Source organism: Bidens hawaiensis, unplaced genomic scaffold (genome assembly GCF_021521415.1).
Source record: "Bidens hawaiensis isolate Kalapana, Puna unplaced genomic scaffold, B.hawaiensis_p1.1 tig00419396_1, whole genome shotgun sequence".
Lineage (NCBI taxonomy): Eukaryota > Viridiplantae > Streptophyta > Magnoliopsida > Asterales > Asteraceae > Bidens > Bidens hawaiensis.
In genome coordinates this window covers 785733-807037 of record NW_027504847.1, presented here as the reverse complement: position 1 = coordinate 807037, position 21305 = coordinate 785733, and the positions used below count along the sequence as shown (strand labels likewise).

The following is a 21305-nucleotide window of genomic DNA, read 5'->3' as shown; positions in this document are numbered from 1 at the left end:
GTCAAGAACGATGACAACAAAAGAGACCGATTTAAGATGAATTTTTCTCAAACAAAGATGATAATTTATAGAAAAAATCCATATAAATAGGAAACTTAAAACCATATAAAAAGACTGAATTACAAATTTTGTCCTTTGAATATATGCGATTTATAGATCAAGTCATTTAAAAAGTTTATTTGCGGGCGGTGTTATTTATATGAGAAAACACATTCGCGTTTTGTCCTTTACATTAACTGTCATCCAAAAACTTAGTTAAATCCAACATGCTAAGACTTAACGGTGTTTTTGTTTAACATATTCTATTTAGTTTTTTTTCTAATAATGTATTTAATTTGTTTTTTTAATTATGAATACTTAAATAGTATGCGTAAAAAGACTTAAATGCCCTCACATGCCAAGACTTAATTGGGTTTTTGGATGCCAGTCAAAATGACGAAAATCAAACAAACATGTCGTGTAAAGGACACCGTCTGCAAATAAACTTTTTAAAAGATTTAATCTATAAATTGCATATGTTTAAAGAACAAAATATAAAAACTTAATAGAGAACAATAAAGGAACGTGAATATCCCCTACTTGTGGCCTAGTGCCAGAAGACTTTGAGTTCTTTAATGCAGATTAAAGTTCGATCACCACTTGTGGTATCTTGAGTGGATATTGGTAATAAAGAATTTGAGCTAGACCTTGTCCAAAAGTTGTTAGTTCGAATCCCAAGTCCACCTGAGTTTCCGTCCCATTATGCCAGAGTGTTATGCTCTTGTGGTGACACAGCAACTGTCAAGTGGAGCCGGTGATATCGTTTCCCATGGGGAACGCCCAAACTAAACTCAATGTGAACCCGGTTAAAACAACATAGTCTGACCAAGGCTTATACAAAATAAAGTCACCGTTTTCAGAAAAAGAAAAAATTGACTTTTAATAAGTAGGTTACAATATGTTTTGGTTAGAGGTGGGCAATCAAACCGGTTAATCGACCTGAAAATCGAACCGAAACTGAACCGGTTTGGAACCGATTATGTAGAAACCGGTTTGGAACCGATTGAAACCGCAGTTTGGAACCGGTTTGTAATTTTCTTCACCAAAACCGGTTTCAAACCGGTTAATTGAACCGAAACCGGTCAAAACCCGAACCCGAAACTGCTCAAACCCAAACTGAAACCGATTTTAACATGGTAAGAAACCAGTTTCAATCCGAACCGAAATCGATCATAAACCGGTTTTGACTTTTGTTGACCAAACCGAACCAGTTTTGAGTTTTAAACAGGTTTGTGAACCTCTAGTTTTGGTAACTTATGTTAATAATAATAATAATAATAATAATATTATTATTCGTTTCCATACATATATGCAAATACAACTAACATCTTGGTTGTTACAACCGATGCCTCCGTCAAGCCTCGCCGGAGCTCCGCCGTCAATGGACCCTATCTCCGCCGTCATTAACTTACAAACCCTACCAATTGCAAATTCAAACATCGACGAAATCCGCAGCTTCTCCACCGCCTTATCGGAATTCATCAGCCGTTACGACGAGTTAAACACTCACATCAATATTATTAATTCATCGATTGACTCTAAATTCTTACCGCCTAATCGCCTTGCTGAAGGTAATATTATTATTAACCCTAGGTATTTAGGTTTATTATTGGAAACTAGTTGTGATCAAATAGTTACCGATTTACCAGATGCCATTGTGTCGGTGCAAAACCAAAACCCTAGCTCAAGTGAAAACACTACGTTTTCAAGCAGTTGTGAAGAAATTGATGCTTATAAGAAGCTTGAAGCTGCTAATGTATCGAATAATCGTGTAGAAGTTGATGTATATGAGAATGATTCTGTAGAGATTGATGCTTTGGAGAAGCATGGAGATGCTGGTTTATCGAATAATCGGTTAGAAATTGATGTGTTTTGAGAGTTATGTAGAAATTGATGCTTTGAAGAAGCTGGAATGTGCTGATTTGTCGAATAATCGGTTAGAAATTGATGTATATGATAATACTGTAGAAATTGATGCTTTGAAGAAGCCTGGAGCTGTTGATTTATCGAATAATCGGTTAGAAGTTGATGTGTCTGAGAATAATTCTGTAGAAATTGATGCTTTGGAGAAGCCTGGAGCTGCTGATTTATCGAATAATCGGTTAGAAGTTGATGTGTCTGAGAATAATTATGTGGATATTGATGCTTTGGAGAAGCCTGTAGATGCTGATTTATCGAATAATCGGTTAGAAGTTGATGTGTCTGAGAATAATTATGTAGAAATTGATGCTTTGGAGAAGCCTGAAGATGCTGATTTATCGAATAATCGGTTAGAAATTGATGTGCCTGAGAGTTATGTAGAAGTTGATGTGCCTGAGAGTTATGTAGAAATTGATGCTTTGAAGAAGCCTGGAGATGCTGATGTATCGAATAATCGGTTAGAAGTTGATGTGTCTAAGAATAATTATGTAGAAATTAATGTTTTGAAGAAGTTGGAAGGTGCTGATGTATTTGAGATTCCTATAGAAATTAATACTTTGAAGACTCCTGAAGTTGCTAATAATCATGTACAAATTGATACTCGTGGCCGGGATATTGATGTATGTGAGAATGATGTAGAAATTGATCGTTTGAATAGCGGTTTTTTGCACGATTATGATGAGTCGGGTGTGTCGAAGAAGCCTGAAGTTGCTGATGTATTGAAGGATCATGTAGGAATTGATAGTTTGAAGAAGCTTGAAGTTGCTGATAATGATGTAGAAATTGATACTCTTGGTGGAGATATTGGTGTGTTTAAGAATCGTGTAGAAATTGATAGTTTGAACAGTGGTTTTTCGCACGATTATGATGAATTGGATGTTTTGAAGAATCTTGAAGTTGCTGATGAATCGAAGGATCATGAAGAAATTGATGAATTTGAGAATCGTGTAGACTTCGATAGTTTGAAGAAGCTTGAAGTTGCTAATAATCCTGTACAAATTGATACTCATGGAGAAATTGATGTGTTAAAGAATTTTGAAGAAGTTGATGTATGTGAGAATCATGTAGAAAATGATAGTTTGAACATGAAGGAAAAGACTGTTCCAGAAAGTTCTTGTGATGAAACGATGACCGATGTTCCTGGAGCTGTTGTTTCAGAACAGAACCTTAACCGAATGGCTGCTAATGGCAAACAGAGTAATGAGAATGTGAGGACACCTGAGTGTGTTGTAGAAATTGATGTATCAGTACATAAGAAGCATGAACAAGCTGGTATCTTGAAGAAGCCTGAACAGATTGATGTCTGTAAGAATCCCGAAGAAATTGTTGCGTTGAAGAAGCATGAAGAATTTGATACTTCGATGATTCCAGAAGAAATTGTTGTATCGAAGAAGCTTGCAGAAACTATTCCAGAAACTTCTTGTGATCGAACCATAGCCATTGTTTCGGAACAAAACCCTAACGAACTGGATTTGGGGAAACCTGAAAGTCTTAAAGAAGTTAGAAAGATGAGGAAACGGTATAGGAAGAGAAGAAGGGAGTTTGTTCTTTTTTCTAAGAACCCTGTGATTTTTAAATTACAATCCAAGTGTCGGAACATGAGTTCTAGGCAACTAAAGAGGTGTGTAGCAACACATTATTCTGAAATGATCGATCTTCGCGAGGAAATTGCAAACGCATTGAAGCTGGCTGAAGATCCTGCAAAACTAGTTCTACGCAGCATTGGCAGGTTTTTTGTGACAAGCAGTGAAAGAATCCGCATGCATGCAGGGGGTTCACATCCCCTAACTGTAGAAAGGATGGCTTTGGTTTTGATTTTGGAGTGTTTTGTGATGATAAGTAGTGATGGCATTGAGATTGCAAGACAGGACCGGGAATATGCAGCAAAAACTGCTGTTGATTGGAGAAAACGGATGATCAATGAAGGTGGACTGGGACACACGGATGAGGTTGATGCTCGGGGTTTGCTTTTGCTCATCGGTGGATTCGGGATTCAAGATGATGTTTTCACTATTCAGGATATTATGGATTTGATCAGGGCTAGTAATGTGAAGGGGATTTCAACTGCACTTCGTCGTTCGGCTTTTCTTATCCCAAAAATTCCAGGTTTGTTGCTTTGTTATGTTAATTTGAAACATTAATATATTCTTTTTATAGTTTAGTGTAGATTTCTAACAATCACATATTCCTTTTTTTTTCTTTCCATCAGCTAAAGTATTTTCTGGTAAATTATACTTGTTTCAGAGGTAATTTATTTGATGGTGAAGAATAATCTGGAAATTGAAGCTGTTGATATTGTCAGTGCTTTTGGGTTGGAGGATGTGCGTCACCCTCGGAACATATTGACGACAACTTTGCACAATAAAATTAAAGATATTCAAAATGCTTCGCCTCATCAAATGGTAATCAAGACCATCAAGACCTCTCTCTCTCTATATATATATATAGGATCAGGATCATGAGAGAACTTTTTTGAAATTGAGAACTATGAGAACCATTTTGGACCACAAAATAAAAAAAAATCATAAAATAAAAAAAACACAAAAATCAAAAAAGTAAAAAAATCAAAATTCTTATTTTATCATCCCAGTTTCATTAAAAAAAAACTTGGTTTAGCTAAATTATATACACATATGTATAATATATACATATATGTACATTTACATGTTTTTTATACACATATGTATAATTTAAGATGAATGATGCTGTACATATGTGTATATTACGTAACTAAAGATTAAATAAAATTATACATATGTGTATAATACGACGTTTTTTTTTATTTTTTTTAATGAAACCGGAATGAAATATAAGAATTTTGGTTTTTTTACTTTTTTTAAATTTTTTGTTATTTTTTGTTTTATGATTTTTTTAAATATTTTTTTAAAGGTGTTTTTAGTGGTCCAAAATGGTTCTCAAAGTTCTCAATTTTGCAAAGGGTTCTCGTAGGATCCTTACCCTACCCTATATATATATATATATATATAGATAAAAGATAGAATACAATAATTGCTTAATGTACATTAGGTACAAAAATACCGATATTCATGAAATTGATCCATGGAATCACATTACAAGATCTCGTTTGATACTTTGAACATGCAGGAAGAGACTGTTCCAGAAAGTTCGTGCGATGAAACAATGGCCGATGCTCCTGGAGCTGTTGTTTCAGAACAGAACCGTAACAGAATGGCTGCTAATGGCAAACAGAGTAATGAACAAACCGATGTCTTGAAGAAGCCTGAGCAGATTGATATATGTAAGAATGTAGAAGAAAATGTTGTATTAAAAAAGCATGAAGAATTTGATACTTTGATGATTCAAGAAGAAATTGTTGTATCGAAGAAGCTTGAAGAAACTATTCCAGAAACTTCTTGTGATCGAACCATAGCCATTGTTTTGGGAAAAACCCGTAAAGGACTGGCTTTGAGGACACCTGAAAGTCTTGAAGAAGTTAGAAATAAAAAGAGAAAGCAAGTGAAAGATGAGTTGTTACATAAGATGAAATGGGCTCAGATGAAAGAAAGTCGGTTGGAGAAAGCTCTTGCCACGTCAGCAGCCATAATTTCAGCGCTTGAGAAGAAGAAAGAATCTCGTGGGTACTTTGATAATTTGATGATTCCAGAAGAAATTGGTACATGTAAGAAGCCCAAAGAAAGTCTTCCTGAAACTTCTTGTGATCAAACCATAACCACGGTTCCAAAAGCCATCGTTTCAGAACAAAACCCTAATAGAATGGCTGCTAATGTGAGGACACCTGAATGCGTTGAAGAAACTGATGTATCAGTAAGAAGCCTGAACAAATCGATATCTGTAAGAATCCAGAAGAAACTGTTGCATCAAATAAGCCTGGACAAAACGGTACCTTGAAGAAGGCTAAGGGAACCGGATATTTAATTTCTGTATTACAATCCAGGTGTCAGAACATGAGTCATAAGAAACTAAGGAGGCACGTAGAAACACATTATTCTGAAATGATTGATCTTCGCGAGGAAATTGCAAATGCATTGAAGCTGGCTAAAGATCCTGCAAAACTAGTTCTATACAGCATTGGCAGGTTTTTTGTATTGCGCACTATAAAATTCCGCCCTTGTGTGAGTTCACATAAAAAAGACGACAATATAAGAAGGCTGGCTGCGGTTTTGATTTTGGAGTGTTTTGTGATGATAAGTGGTGATGGCATTGAGATTGAAAAACGGGATCGGGAATATGTAGCAGAAGTTGCTGTTGTTTGGAGAAAACGGATGATCAAAGAAGGTGGACTGGGACACACGGATGAGGTTGATGCTCGGGGCTTGCTTTTGCTAATCAGTGGATTCGGGATTCAAGATGATGTTTTCACTATTCAGGATATTATGGATTTGGTCAGGGCTAGTAATGTGAAGGGGATTTCAATTGCACTTCGTCGTTCGATTTTTCTTATCCCAAAAATTCCAGGTTTGTTGCTTTTTTTTGTTAATTTGAAACACTAATATATTCTTTTTATAGTTTAGTTTAGATTTGAAACATTCACATATTCCTTATTTCCTTTCCATGAGCTAAAGTATTCTGGTAAATTATACGTGTTTCAGAGGTAATTTATTTGATGGTGAAGAATAATCTGGAAATTGAAGCTGTTGATATTGCCAATACTTTTGGGCTGGAGGATGTGTGTAACCGTCGGAACATATTGACTACAAATTTGCACAATAAAATTATAGATATTCAAAACGCTCCGCCTCTTCAAATGGTAACCAATACCTCTGTGTGTGTGTGTCTTTAATCTCAGTTGCTTCTTTTTATAACTAGAAGGAAATCAAGAAAAGTTCCATATCTCTTTTCTGTAAATTTCTATTTTTGGTTTTACCCAAAATACTTTTTATCCAAAGTTATTTAACTTTCTTATCGACAATTCATGCGTCAAATGTTATTACAAAAAGTTATATTCTATATTTTTATGTCAATATGGGCACAGTGCATTTAAAGGTAAGCTAAGTAATATTGTTTGGTCATATATCTTTCTACTTGAAGGAATACAGTACTTTTCTGTTTAACTCCAAAAAGGACTTGATTTTTAGGTATTTTTTCATAGGAATAAAAAAAGGATCAAACTTTCAAAAAGTCCATGGGGTGAATTTGACTAAGTTACTTGGTCAAAATGATGGCGTATCAACTGACAGACACCGATAACTTTGACCATGTTATGCTGACTTCTTTTTAACATGGTGCTGACACGGGGTTGATGTGAGATATAAAGACCTGTTAGATAGAAATACGAGTGAAACATGTTACCTTCCTATGCAATTTGGCTGTTCAATAATAACATAATTTTTTGAGTAAAATGGTTTAAGGATGTTTAATCTATTAAAAATCACCCTTTAGGCAACTTGTTTCAAAACAAAACACTAACCAAATGGCTGCTAATTGCAAACAGAACAATGAAAATGTGATCACACCTGAAAGCCTTGAAGAAGTTGATATCTTGAAGAAGCCCGAAGAAACTGCTGCATTAATGAAGCCTGAAGAAATTGATATCTTGAAGAAGCCTGAAGAAATTGCTGCATTAAAGAAGCCTGACGAAGTTAATATCTTGGAGACATTGATATCTGTATTAACGAAGCCTGAAGAAGCTGATACTTTGATTTCAGAAGAAAATGATACCTGGAAGAAGACCACGGAAACGGGAGTAGTTTCTGTGTTACAATCCATGTGTCGAAGAATGAATTCTAACAAATTGATGCGGCATATAAGAAAACATATATCTGAAATGAATAATCTGCGTGTGGATATTGCAAGTGCGTTGAAGCTGGCTGAAGATCCTGCAGAACTTGTTAAAAACTGCATTGGTAGGTTTTTTGAACGGAGCGGTAAAGAATTTTGACCACGTGCAGGTTCACATCTGAACAATAAAAATGTAGGAAGGATGGATGTGGCATTGATTTTGGAGTGTTTTGTGATGATAAGTAATGATGGCATTGAGATCACTGAAACGGTCTGGCAAAATGCTGTAGATGCTGCTGCTGTTTGGAGAAACCGGATCATCAAAGAAGGCGGATTGAGACACGCTTATGAGGTTGATGCCAGGGGTTTGCTTCTGCTCATCAGTGGATTTGGGATTCAAGACCATGTTTTCTCTATTCAGGATCTTATTGATTTGATTAGGGCTAGTAATGTCAAGGGGATTGCCACTGCACTTCGTCGATCGGTTTTTCTTATGCCCAAAATTCCAGGTTTGTTGTCTTTTTCTTAATTTATTATACCTTAAAACCTTGGAAGTAAACAAATATAATAGTATGCACACTCTTGAAGCATGAGATGTATAATGTAGGAGAATTATGCTAAATTGTTGAATTTGGATTAGAAATAATATTAATGGTTGCTTGATGCAAAATTTTTGTTTTTATTTTTATAGTTTGGATATGCTGCAAACTTGATCAGTTTTATGATGTTATTTATTAACAGTTGATATTTATAAGGAAATAATCATATATAAGGTTGCTGCAAGAAAAGTGATAATAAGTTTAGTTTAAATTTGAAGTATTCACAATTTACTTACTTTTTTTTGTTTAATTTATGAGCTAAACTGTATTCTGGTACATTATACTTGTTTCAGAGATAATTAATAAGATGGTGCATAACAATCTGGAACTTGAAGCTGTTGATATTGCCTATACATTCGGGTTGGTGGATACGTATCACCCTGGGAAGATATTGACGGCGTATTTGGACAGTAAAATCAAAGATATTAAAAATGCTTCGCCTGATCATATGGTAAAAAAAATACTCACTCTCTCTCCCTCTTTCTCTTGTAGTATAATCTTTAATGGTGTTTTGTTGTTCTCTTAATTGGAACATTTTCTATTCGAGTAACCTTTTAATTTTAAATCAAATGCTCTTTTTTATCACCGGAAAGAAATCAAGAAGAATTCTATCTCCTTTCTCTTAGATTTTTACTTTTGGTGTGGGTCAGACCCCAACTTATATTGGGGTAATCCCCAAAATGTCGATTTTGACCACTTGAGTTCCAATAATGTCCATAGAAAGCAAAATTGTCGACCCGACCGTATTGTTATGTCAGCCGATGTTTTTGTTGGCCTATAAAATCACGCCACATGTAACCAGCCTAAAAAAAATCCGTGACCATCAATTTGGCGATCCGATCGATAAAGATACAATACAAAAACCGACCGTTTTTAAATAATATCCGGCGATCAGACCGATAAAGATGTAAATCCAGACATTTTTAAATAAATCTGGCGATCTGACGAAGGTTTTGGTGAGGGTCGGCCATCTTTTTGGTGTTGGTGTGGGCCTGATCGAATGACTTATAAAGGTAACCGATGGGCCTGACTGTTTTATGTTGGTCTCTAATTTCGTCGGAGTTTTTTAAAAACGGTAAGATTTTTTTTGAAGGTCAGATTGACCAATCTGGTTACAAATGGCGTGATTTTATAGGCCGACAAAAACCATCAGGCTGACATAACAACCCGGTCAAGTCTGACAAGTTTGGATACGAAGAATAACTGTTAACTTGTAAGGTTTTGAAAGTCGGATCGTTTTATGGAGTGAGGAAATACTATATTCCCCTTAAATTGACATATGACATTATGACTGAACTATGTTAGCTTTCTATGCAATTTAGACGTTCAATGATTATAAAAACCGAGTAAAATGATTTGAGGTTTAATATATTAGAATCACACTTAAGGAACTTTTGACCAGTTTGACCTTTAAGAAAATATACCTGTTGACTAGTTAGATGATTGAAAAGTTAGGTACAACACTAATCAACATATTAATAAGCAAATGGGTCGAAATCGCGATATCTAAATTTAGTAATTGATTTGGGTCAATTAGTTTTTACTTATTTGGGTCAACTAAGCCAAATACTTCATATAATTTAATAAGTTAAAAGTACATTGGACTAAATTGATGTTTTTGATTTTTTATTCATTTTTTTAACTTCAGTTGGATGCAGTGAAGCAGCACTTACTTGATCTGAAATCGGTAAAACAGTGTTTGGAATCACACAACGTCGACCCTTCAACGCTTCTTCCCGACTTCAAAATCAATGAAAGAATACAAAATCTCGAGAGAGAAGTAAATGAGTGGAAACTAATCCACAAAAGGAAGTCTAAAGAAAACCCAATTCATCACGAACCAAAGCGTGCTTGTGTTAGTCACCAAAACATGCCACATCAGCATAGACCACCCGTTGGTCACTACCCGTCACCACAACTGAGCACAAGCTACATTACTGCCCATTCCGCTTCACCTGGAAACACACCCGGTTACTATGTTCAAGCGGTGCACATGGCTAATGGTCAACCTTATGGTTGGCGTGGACCATATGGTCAACATTATCCGGGACATGGTAAAACATATGTTTCGCAACCTCATCATAGACCATGGGAACAGGGCCAGCTGGCCCAGCTAGCGTTGTTTCCCGGGCTTCTAGGAAGCCGGCCACCATCCTCGGATCTTTACAGATTTGCTGATTTTGTCGAAAAAGGAACACGTGGTTCTCGTCCATGATGTAGCGGTGCTGGCTTTACTTGTACCTGAATTATTTTGTTCGTTGATAAAACGGAAATGATATTCATTCATATACTGGACAAAAGGATCCAGTTACAACAGAGATGTGGGTAAGCGGGCAACAAGCTGCGTCTAAAATTGTTTTTCAACTCTCCTCATTTTGGTACATAAATCCTGTTCATTAGAATAATTTAATATTATTCCTTGTTCAACATTTTAATGTTCTTCCCAAGTTTATAAACCTTTGGCCAAATTTATAATTATTAACTATAAAAAACATGGGGGTAATGTAGATGCTTATGTGTAATAAGGAAGTTGGTGGTTCCATTGCCACTCATGAACAAGTATAAGAGTTTTACTTCTAAAATTTGTTATATATCAAAAGATATTGCATATGCTCTTGAAGGAATGTTCAATATGAAACAGATTCAAAGTATAGAATCATAATGGTATGATACATTACATTTTATGGTACTATTTTAGCATCCGTGTATTACACAAGTTGTAAACCAAGAAATACGTATAATAATGAAGAATTACTTAATGAAAAAAAAAATCAATTGCTAACATTAAAAAAGAGGCGTTTGCCGTTAACATATGTATAAACTAACTTTGTTTCTAGGGCGATTTTTTATTTAAATTCTTATTGCAAAACTTATATAGAAAGAATCAATTAAAACCTTAACATTTTGATCCCTTGTCATCATAAAACTTATAAAACCTTGATGATAATATAGGTTTTCAGTTGTTCACTTTTGCAAGCTTAGCAGGTTAAGAGACATGGTGTCTTGACTTGTTGCATATGCTCCTGAAGGCGTGCTCAATATGGAACAAATTCTAAATATAGAATCACAATAACCGTATAATTCATTTCATATTACAATATTATATGTGGTGTCTGTTAGATATGATGAGAGAGAAAAAGACGAGTAAATCAGATAAGACAATACTCATTTTTATTTAATATTAATTTATGTATCGTAACTGAATTGTGGGTTATCTCTTTATTTTTATTTGAAGAGATAGGATCTGACTCAATGGGTAAACCCGTATTATAAGAACCGACTTGACAATATGACATAGCATGTGAGGATCACAAGGAACAATAGAAACGTTCTCCCTTAGTAGAAAGGGAGATGCCACTATTGCATTCTTTTATGTTGTTCACTCGTGGGACCATTGACGTTTATCTCTCGACTCTATTTATCAATATAGAAGAAAACTCATACTGAAGAGCGGTCACAAAAAGGCCCCCTTCCTATGACGAGGCTAACAATGTTGGTTTTACAGTTTCATTGTTACAGTAGCAATATCAAGAAGATACATTGTAGAGGTCTCATAGTAAAGGACCTCAGATATCCATCCATCTTCTCAATCCATTACAGATAAACGAAGCAAGTAATTGTCTTCAACCAATTATAAATGATTTGTCGCTAGAACGTCCAGTTAGACAAGTCCGGTTCAAATAAACCTTTTCCTTTACCACCTCATACAACATAATTTATTACTTCAAGTGTTTGTACTTTATTGAAATTACAAATATGGACCCAAAAACAAAATTATAAATATTTGTATCAAAATTATCCGGTTTGACTAGTATGGGTGCAAACGAGCCAAGCCACGAGCTATTTGAGATTGACTCGTTAAAAGCTTGATTGAGCCGAGCTTAATCGAGCCCGAGTCTGAAAGTAAACTCGTTTAATAAAAGAGCATGAGCTTCACTTATCAAGCTCGAGCCTGTCATTGATATAATATACATTTAATAATTGTTAATATATATAATGTTTTGAAAAAATAAATAAATAATATTTATTACTTTATTCATAAAATTATAATAAAAATTATATATATATATATAAGTAATTATAAATATATAAAAGAATAATTAACAAATAGTAAACGAATCAAGCTCGAGCTTTGAAAATCTACTCATGAGTCAAGCTCGAGCTTTGAAACTAAAGTTTGAAACAAGCCGAGCAAGTTAAATGAGCGTGGTCGAGCGCAGAATCAACTTGGCTCGTTTGCACCCCCAAGTTTGAGTATTGAGTAGTAAACCAATAAAGTAGTAGTAGTAGTAATAATAATAATAATAAGACCATGTGTAGTTGACGTACATAGAAATATACATCTTTTCGGCATCAAATAATCTCTAAAAACTGCAATTTCTATCCAATAACATAGCATAAAAGGCTACTTATCATAATAAAACATAATTTCAGGTGAAACCAAACCCCAAACGAAGAAACGAGCAAAAAGACGAAGAAAAACAGAAGAAAGCACAAGAAAACAAAGAAACACGCCCAGATATGTAACTCTCTGTCACAAGAGACTGCTCTAAGACGGTTATGTCATTGTTGGAACCGGGAACACCAAAGAATGCCGACCAAATCCAAATGTCGTATGAAGCAATCACTTGAAGGCTGACCGTTGGTCCCTTTTGGTCACATCGGGTGAATTGACCTCGCCATGCAGTTGGACAATTAGCCCATTCCCAATGCATGAAATCTACACTCCCTATCATGCCGGGGAAACCATGCACCCTTGTATGTGCCTCGTAAAGACATTGTAGATCGTTACAGTTCGGCTCTCTCATATAATGTGGTCCATATAGTTTCACACCCTCACTTAGAGCCTAGGCGTGTGACCAATAGTTGGTACATGTTTTGAAAAATTATCAGAGTTTTAGCAGAAGTTTTTAGTTTATAATAAAATATTAATTTATGTTTTGAAACATTAGTTTATTTGTAAATTATAACAAATTATTTGATTTAATATAAAGCTTCTCGAATAATAAATATTCAAGACTTTGATTTTCAAACCTTTGTTTTATTTATAAAACTTTGTTTAAATATTGTTTACAATATTTTAATAATTTAAAATATTGAGTCATCTCTACCTTGCGAGCATCTATCTCCATGAGTTGGCTATAATTCCATGCTACCTGTGCTAACTTTATTTTGTGTAATATTTGGGGGGAAAAATACGTCAGCGATATGCTGGTGAATCGTTGACTCTAAAAAAACATTTTATAAATCTTTCTTTAACTGACAAGATAGTTTTCATGAAACAATCTCAGCAGAAACGTCTCTTATTTCTGGGATTTGTACCACTTGCCATACACACACAATTACGGTTCTCCGGGAACTGACGCCCTTTGGGAACTGACGCCCATTGGGAACTGATGCCCATTGGAGAACTTTTATTATGATCTCTAATCTACGGCCACGTAGCCTTGACTGATAGACTAGATTGATTATGTTTGGATCCAGACACATGTGTACTTGGTCTGAGTTGCTTTTATTTTCTATCTTGTATAAAATAGGGATCACGTAATCCCATAAAGCTTTATTATCTTTCTTTAAGATAAACAACCCGTTTATCTTGACTGAAAAAGGTTTAACGTATTTACCTGTGACTGTCTGTTGCGAATGATGTGGTGATATCGCTTGAAAACCTTTGTGAATGAATGATTGGCCTACAATAAAACATGTTTATATAAATACCCGGATCGTCTTTTAAACCGGCTACAGACCTTTAGTCTGGTTTTGATAGCTTAAACGTTGATTGATCATTTGCTTATAAAATACTCTGGACATGAATTCCTTTCTCTTTATATTCCAATCATGTACTTTGTTTCTTCTTCAAGAAGAAATGTTTACAATATGTTTCTTCTTCAAGAAGAAACGTCATTTATCTATAACCTTTATAAATCTCATGTTTCTTAATCATAAAGAAACACTAGTTTTTTACTATACCTCTTGTGGGTAAAGCTTATCTTTTCTCACTATTTTCTCATGTATGTGAATACTTGCATTTCTTATCCATGGAAGAAATTATATTTGGTTGTAGCCTTTGTTTTTGTATTTCTTAATTATAAAGAAATTTTTATTTAATTATTATAATTTGATCAAGGTCTAGGCTATACCCCTAGCTAGGGTCTAAGCATTTGAAATAATAATATTTTATTTGGGCAGAACCCTTTCCTTGTTCGGCTTATTATTTTCTAGATTCTCGGGCAGCACTTCGACGCTTGCACGTATAATGAGAATCTTGATCAACAACTCCTTGGCACGCAAATCGAGGCAATGTTCGGGGTCGCCGGGTCGTGCACGTACTTCGAGGCAGAATGTCGGGTCGGCACAGCCGCACAGTTTACGAGGTCGGCACGCAAAACGAGGTGCGCCGGTCGTCAGTATTGTCGGTACGAACTTCGAGGTGTCGTCGGTATATGGTGCGGATTACGAGGTTATGATTTGTCGGGTCGCGGCACAGAAACCGAGGTAGAGAGAGAATAATTCTAGAGAGAGAAAGTATTTCTAGAGAGAGAGTGGGGAGTAGTGTGAAAATGAATGTGCCATCACCCTCGTATTTATAGCTGAATTCCGGTCCCATCGCGATACGCGATGGCACCTTTCCATTGGTCATCGCGTATCGCGATGACACATGTTTCTCAGAGAGTGCCACGTGGCGAACACGTGTCACTTTCTTACACACCCTCTGCCACGTGTTGACACGTGGCGTACACGTTATGCCATGTGTTGACACGTGGCCTGCCACGCGTCGCGATGTCTGTCACGTGTCACCTCCGGGTGACACGTGTTGATGTGTCATCAAGGACCATCGCATATCGCGATGGCCTCCTTGGGTCAAAATTTTTTTTTATCCCTTTTCTTCTATTGACTTATCATATTTGGATCAAAATTTTTGGGATGTTACATATAGTTTCAATATTCCTATATTTTACAAAACTTTTATAAAATAAATGATTAAAGTAAATAAGTGATAAAACTATTTAAAAAAAAAACAAAACGTATCGTAACAAAAATACTCCAAGGTGACCCGAGTTGTTTTGTTGGCCATCTTTAAATACTCGTCGTTGATGTCGGTCGTGTTTCCGTAGGCGAGCACGCGTACGGCTGACGTAACCTTCTGAATAGCCGTGAATCCTAGCGTCCCTCGACCGTCAGGCTTTTGCTGAAAGTAATCAAACTCATGCTCCAAATCATTGGTGATGCGCATAAATAAATTTTTAGACATCCGAAAACGACACCTAAAGGTCTTCGGGTTCTTGTATCTCGGCGAGTCGCAGAAGTAATCCGCCATCAACCGGTTGTTGGCTTCGGTACGATCTCGTTCGATATATGCTCTTTTTGAAACGGGGGGTGGTGGAGAGCTAATCGCACTCGTAACGGAACTCATATACTTTGTCGCGAGCATAATCGCACTTGTAACCGCCTGTTCCTCCGCCACGTCTTCGGCTTGTTGGTCGGCCCCGAGAAACTGTTTATATATAGATGGAGGATCCATTTATATAGTGAATTTTGTGTAAGGAATTATAAAGTTGAAAGAGAATTTTTATAAATTTGATGAGTTTTAATTGAGAATTAGTTGGTTTAATATATAGGAAATAATTTTATTTGTTTTTAATTCCATTCCAACGTTCAAATGCAACGGTCCTATTTTTGAAATTTGTGCAATTTATAGCGTTTTACTTAAAACGTTAAAAAAAAGCCAAAACGCCGGGGGGTGCCTTATACCGCATAACGTTAGGCACAACGTGCCACTACGGGCGGTCTAATAATCTACATATTCTAATAAAGTAAAATAACTGGGACATGTGTCACTTGGATATTCATTCCTAGCCACAATTTTCCGCTCAAATTAATTTCTATTTTTAATACAACCATATTTATGTCAGTGAAATCAAAACATATCAGTTAATCTTTTAATTAAATAACTAATTACCTAAATTATAGAAATTACAAATATGCAGGTATTTATGTAAATATAATTAAATTATTTATATCTTTAATGAAATTAATATAGGTCTAAAATGATAGAAGATAATTTTTGAATGAATAAAAATTTTATTCTCACATATTTATTTAACCCAGGGGTGCTTCGAGTTTGCCTTTTGGGTTATGGTTTCTCGGGTTAAGTTCTTTGAGTTTCAAAGTTGTAAATTTAGAAACAAAACCCAACCCAAATCTGTCATAGGTTTTTGGGTTCCGGTTGTTTGAGTTTGTGTTTCTCAAGTTGGGTTACTTGAGTTTCGGGTGTCTAAGGAAACAAAATGTAAATAAAACAAGTAAATAAAAGCTACAACGTGAAAACTAAAGCAACGTACACGTATTTATTACTTATGTAAATAACAAAAATAATAAATAAAAATAATCCAGTAAAATAAACATTATGTTTTTAAACAATAAATAGCCGATCAACTATAGTAGATGAAATAAGAACAAGTGGAATGTGTATAGTGTTCCCTGTACGTGTACATACCTAATAATAATATTATGTTTTTAAATAAATAGTTTATTCAGGTTTTTCAGGTTAACCCAAAACCTAGACATCAAACCCAAGAACCAACCCAGATTACTTAGGTTCCGGTTTGGTTGGCCTTTTCTCGGGTTCGGGTTTTTCGGGTCAAGTTAGTTTTGGTTCGGGCTCGGGTTTTCTCGGGTCGGGTTTCAAGTAAAAATGACAACTCTAATTCAACCTCCATGAATCCATGGAGTTTTTATTTATCTCTTTTGAAACAAGAGTACAAACATGTTTTATTCATGCTAATTTTATATATGATGTTTTATTATGTCGTTATTAATTAACATTTTATCATCTTTTGTTAGAATTTGCTATTTCATTAAAAAATTATAATCATAACTTATAAAATCATTAGGTGCGTATTTTTTGTGAATACGAAGGAGCTGTGTAACAATCCACCACATATTCGTATGAATATTATAATAGAAAATATAATTTGTACTTATAAAACCATTTAACCTGATAAAATATAGTTTTATTAGTTTAAATTTAATCATTTAATTTTATAGCTTAATAGTATTTCTTTTAAGCGTCATGTGTGTCACGCGGGCTCTAAAGCTAGTAATAATAATAATAATAATAATAATAAAGGAATGTTAAAAAGGGTATAATGGTAATAAAGTTTCCTTGGGGTTTTAGCCATAGGCATAGCCACCACCGCCTACAGTTTCAGTTTCATTCACAGACCCAAAACCACAAAAGAAGAAGAAGAAGAAGAAGAAGAAGAAATGGTTCGATTAACGGCGGATTTGATATGGAAGAGCCCTCACTTCTTCAATGCTCTTCGCGAACGTGAATTAGATCTTAGAGGTTGCTTATTATTATAACTTATTATTTTCATTATTATCCTTTCACTTTTAACCTAATTTTATTATTTGCAGGTAATAAGATCCCGCTCATTGAGAATTTAGGCGCCACTGAGGTCACTCTTCTTCCTTATCTTATTTCTAGGGTTTTGAACTGTTAATTAGCTTTTGTTATTGTGTTTCTAGGGTTTTAAGGTGTTAATTAGCTTTTGATATTCAATGTCTAGGGTTTTGAGGTGTTATTAAGCTTTTGTTATTCAATCTCTAGGGTTTTGAGGTGTTAATTAGCTTTTGTCGTTGTGTTTCTAGGGTTTTGAGGTGTTATTTAGCTTTCGTTATTGTATTTCTACGGTTTTGAAGTGTTAATTGGTCTTTGTTATTGTATTTTTAGGGTTTTGAAGTGTTAACAAGCTTTCGTTATTGTGTTTTTAGGGTTTCGAAGTGTTAATTAGCTTTTATTGTTGTATTTCTAGGGTGTTGAAGTGTTGGTTAGCTTTCATTGTTGTGTTTTTAGGGATTTGAAGGGTTAATAAGCTTTAGTTATCATCTTTTTAGGGTTTTGAAGCGTTAATAAGCGAGGGAAGGCTGGTTTAGGGTTAACTAGGGTTGTAAACGAACCGGGCATTTGTTTAGTAATGTACGATGAATTTCGTTTGATTAACTAAATGAACTAACACACAAACAGAGGCCATGTTCATTCAATTGTGTTTGTTTACGTCCATTTATGTTCGTTAATGTTTGTTTATCAAAGGTTTTTAATATTTTTAATGGCTATTCATATAGATTTAAGAAAATTGTTAATAATACAACAAAAGTATATACAAGTATTATGTGATTAATTTATTTGTAAAATTAAATTATGAATATGAATGTTGGAAAAAAGACCAACACAAACTTGGTAGTCTGACCGAACCTTAGCCACTAACCATTCTAAGTTAGCCAAATCAAATAGAACATTGTTTGTGCTCGTTTGTTTATGGTTGTGAACCGTTCACAAACAAGTTTATTTACTTAATGTATTGAACAAACACGAACAAAAAAGTTCGTTTGGTTTGGTGTTTCTTAATCATTGTTTGTTTGCTAAAAGCTTAATGAACGAAAATGAACAAGGCCGGTTCAGGCCTTGTTTGGTTTGGTTTCGTTTACAGTCCTAGGGTGGTTAACCTATTGTTAGTTTATGTTATGTGCTAACGTAATTTCTGTTATAAACAGGATCAATTCGACGCTATTGATTTGTCTGATAATGAGATTGTGAAGCTTGAAAACTTTCCAAACTTAAATCGTCTAGGAACATTGCTGCTTAATAACAACAGGATTACTCGTATTAACCCTAACATTGGAGGTATTACAGTGCTATTAGGGAGTTTGTTTGTTTTGTGATTTGTGATTTTTCTATAACAAGTTATGTTTGAGTTTACAGAGTTCTTGCCGAAACTGCACTCTTTGGTTCTGACTAACAATCGACTTGTTAATTTGGTCGAGATTGATCCACTCGCATCACTTCCGAAGCTACAGTACCTGAGCTTGCTGGACAATAACATTACAAAGAAACCTAATTATCGATTGTATGTCATTCACAAATTGAAGCCCTTGCGTTTGCTTGATTTCAAGAAAGTGAAACAAAAGGTTAATTAACTGTTCCCTATACACTCATCTTTGTGTGATCTTTTGGATCATTCAGAATTCATCTTATATTTTGTTTGTAATCTTGTGCTGTTATTGATAGGAGCAAATTGAAGCAGCCAAGTTATTTGTATCTGAGGAGGCTGAAGAAGAGGCTAAAAAGGAATCTGTGAAGACGTTTGTACCTGGTGAGGTTGCGACCGACGAGCCTAAGGAAGAGGAGCCAGCTAAACCAGTGGGCCCTACACCAGCGCAAATCATAGCTATAAAGGTATTATTATTATATGCACACATGTACTTTTGTTCTGCTTCAGTTGTACGCATCATTAACATTACATATTATGTGCAGGCTGCCATTGTCAACTCTCAAACTCTGGAAGAGGTGGCTAGACTTGAAAAGGTGATATTTTTTCTGATTTTAAATAGATGTGTCAATAACACAATTAACAACTGTGCTAATTTTCACTCCTGATTGCTTATTATACTACCGTTGATGGTTGAATCAGGCTTTGAAAACTGGTCAAGTTCCAGCAGATCTTTTAGTTGGAAATACCAATGCAACAAACAATCAAAATGTCACACAGGAAAACGATGGTCCTGCAGACATGGAGCAGGTAATAATTGCTTTAACGAGATATATGTTTAGTTTTGGTTATGTTTACAGATAGGGGTGCAAACGAGCCGAGCTACTCGAGATCGGCTCGTGAAAAAGCTCGATCGACCCGAGCTTAAACGAGCTTGAGCCTAAAAGAAAGCTCGTTTAATAAACGAGCCCGAGCCCGAGCTTCACTTATCGATCTCGAGCCGGCACGCGAGCCTAAACGAGCCTGTCATTTATATTTATTTTTTATAACTATATATATTAATAGATGCATATATATTTAATAAATATTACTTGATATATAATTTTATGAAAATAAATATACAAATATAATTATAAATATATAAAAAATTAATTAATAAATATTAAACGAGCCGAGCTCGAGCTTTATAAATAAAGATCAAAACGAGCCGAGCTCCGTATAAGTTAAACGAACCGAGCTCGAGCCTGGTCGAGCTCGGGCTCAGGTCGGCTCGTTTGCACCCCTATTTACAGTCTGCCATCCCATATGTTACAAGTCAATGTGGGTTATGCTCTATTAATAACTGGTCAAAGGATAAAGTTGTACTTTTTATACTCAAAAAGAAAACGGGTCAAACGGTTTTCAAGTCACTCAAACTACACTTAAGTTTTTGTAATCGACTAATTGTAATTAGTATATTATATATTTGTTAAATTTAAAACATATTAATGAAAAAAGTGTTCAGATCATTAACTCGTTAACTGGCCCGTATGACTTGCCCGTATTGCCACACATACGTCTTTACTGTAACTATTGTCTACGAAATGCTGCAGGAATGAGCGGATGTTGAAGTGGACGGGGTTGTATATGGCACAGTAGCTAGAACTTGGAAAGCACATCCAGAGTGTTTACCAATTACCAATGAAGTGAAGTCGGTGTTGTAGAATTAGTATGACTGGAAGAGATCGGTTTTCGCTCTACAATACTTCTTTATTATGTGCTTATATTAGTTAAAAACTTGGAACCAGTATCTGAGTTGTTATTTTGTAAACCAAGATGGCGAACAAAGTAATTTTGAGGTTAAAGAAGGATCTTGCTTGTTTCTTTCGTATTCGATATTTTTAAACTCACTTTATTTTTGAAGCACAAATCTTGTTTTTCGTTGCGCCTTGTTGTGTACTTGTGTATATGTTTGATGCACCTAGTTTGATTTGAAAGCTCGCCTTTGCTAAGAGATCTAAATGCCTCTTGCCACCTCGTGTTTTGTTCATGATTACTCATACCAAAAAGGCTTGTAGTCTAGTGGTATTGCGGGTTGCATAGTAGCATCTCTCCCCTCGGTTGAGAGTTCAAAAGTAAAGATAATATTATATGAAACACATCCGATCAAAATACAAATTATAATTATACAAAAATCAATTAAAATTATTAAAACAAGTAAATTTTATATTATGTTTTAATAATAGACAACAAAGCACTCAAATTTATATTTACTGATCTTATTAAATACAATTTA

General features: G+C 35.0%; 2 protein-coding genes and 1 pseudogene across 3 annotated transcripts; all 3 read left to right on the top strand.

The window, feature by feature from the left end:
- The first annotated feature begins 1376 nt into the window (after nt 1-1376).
- Nucleotides 1377-5829, top strand: LOC143608654 (uncharacterized; annotated as a pseudogene). The gene is made up of 4 exons (XR_013149303.1): nt 1377-1610; nt 1689-4065; nt 4204-4361; nt 5065-5829. The product of XR_013149303.1 is annotated as an uncharacterized LOC143608654 (transcript).
- A 56-nt stretch (nt 5830-5885) lies between these two features.
- Nucleotides 5886-10086, top strand: LOC143608653 (protein FRIGIDA-like). Its single transcript, XM_077083633.1, has 5 exons — nt 5886-6396; nt 6531-6688; nt 7373-8168; nt 8552-8709; nt 9907-10086. The coding sequence occupies exons 1-3, from the start codon at nt 5886-5888 to the stop codon at nt 7817-7819; spliced, it is 1116 nt and encodes a 371-aa protein (XP_076939748.1). The 3' UTR covers nt 7820-8168; nt 8552-8709; nt 9907-10086.
- A 7425-nt stretch (nt 10087-17511) lies between these two features.
- Nucleotides 17512-20904, top strand: LOC143608545 (U2 small nuclear ribonucleoprotein A'-like). Its single transcript, XM_077083564.1, has 8 exons — nt 17512-17607; nt 17679-17719; nt 18816-18945; nt 19024-19229; nt 19330-19497; nt 19576-19626; nt 19733-19840; nt 20623-20904. The coding sequence occupies exons 1-8, from the start codon at nt 17526-17528 to the stop codon at nt 20626-20628; spliced, it is 792 nt and encodes a 263-aa protein (XP_076939679.1). The 5' UTR covers nt 17512-17525; the 3' UTR covers nt 20629-20904.
- The last annotated feature ends 401 nt before the right edge of the window (nt 20905-21305 follow it).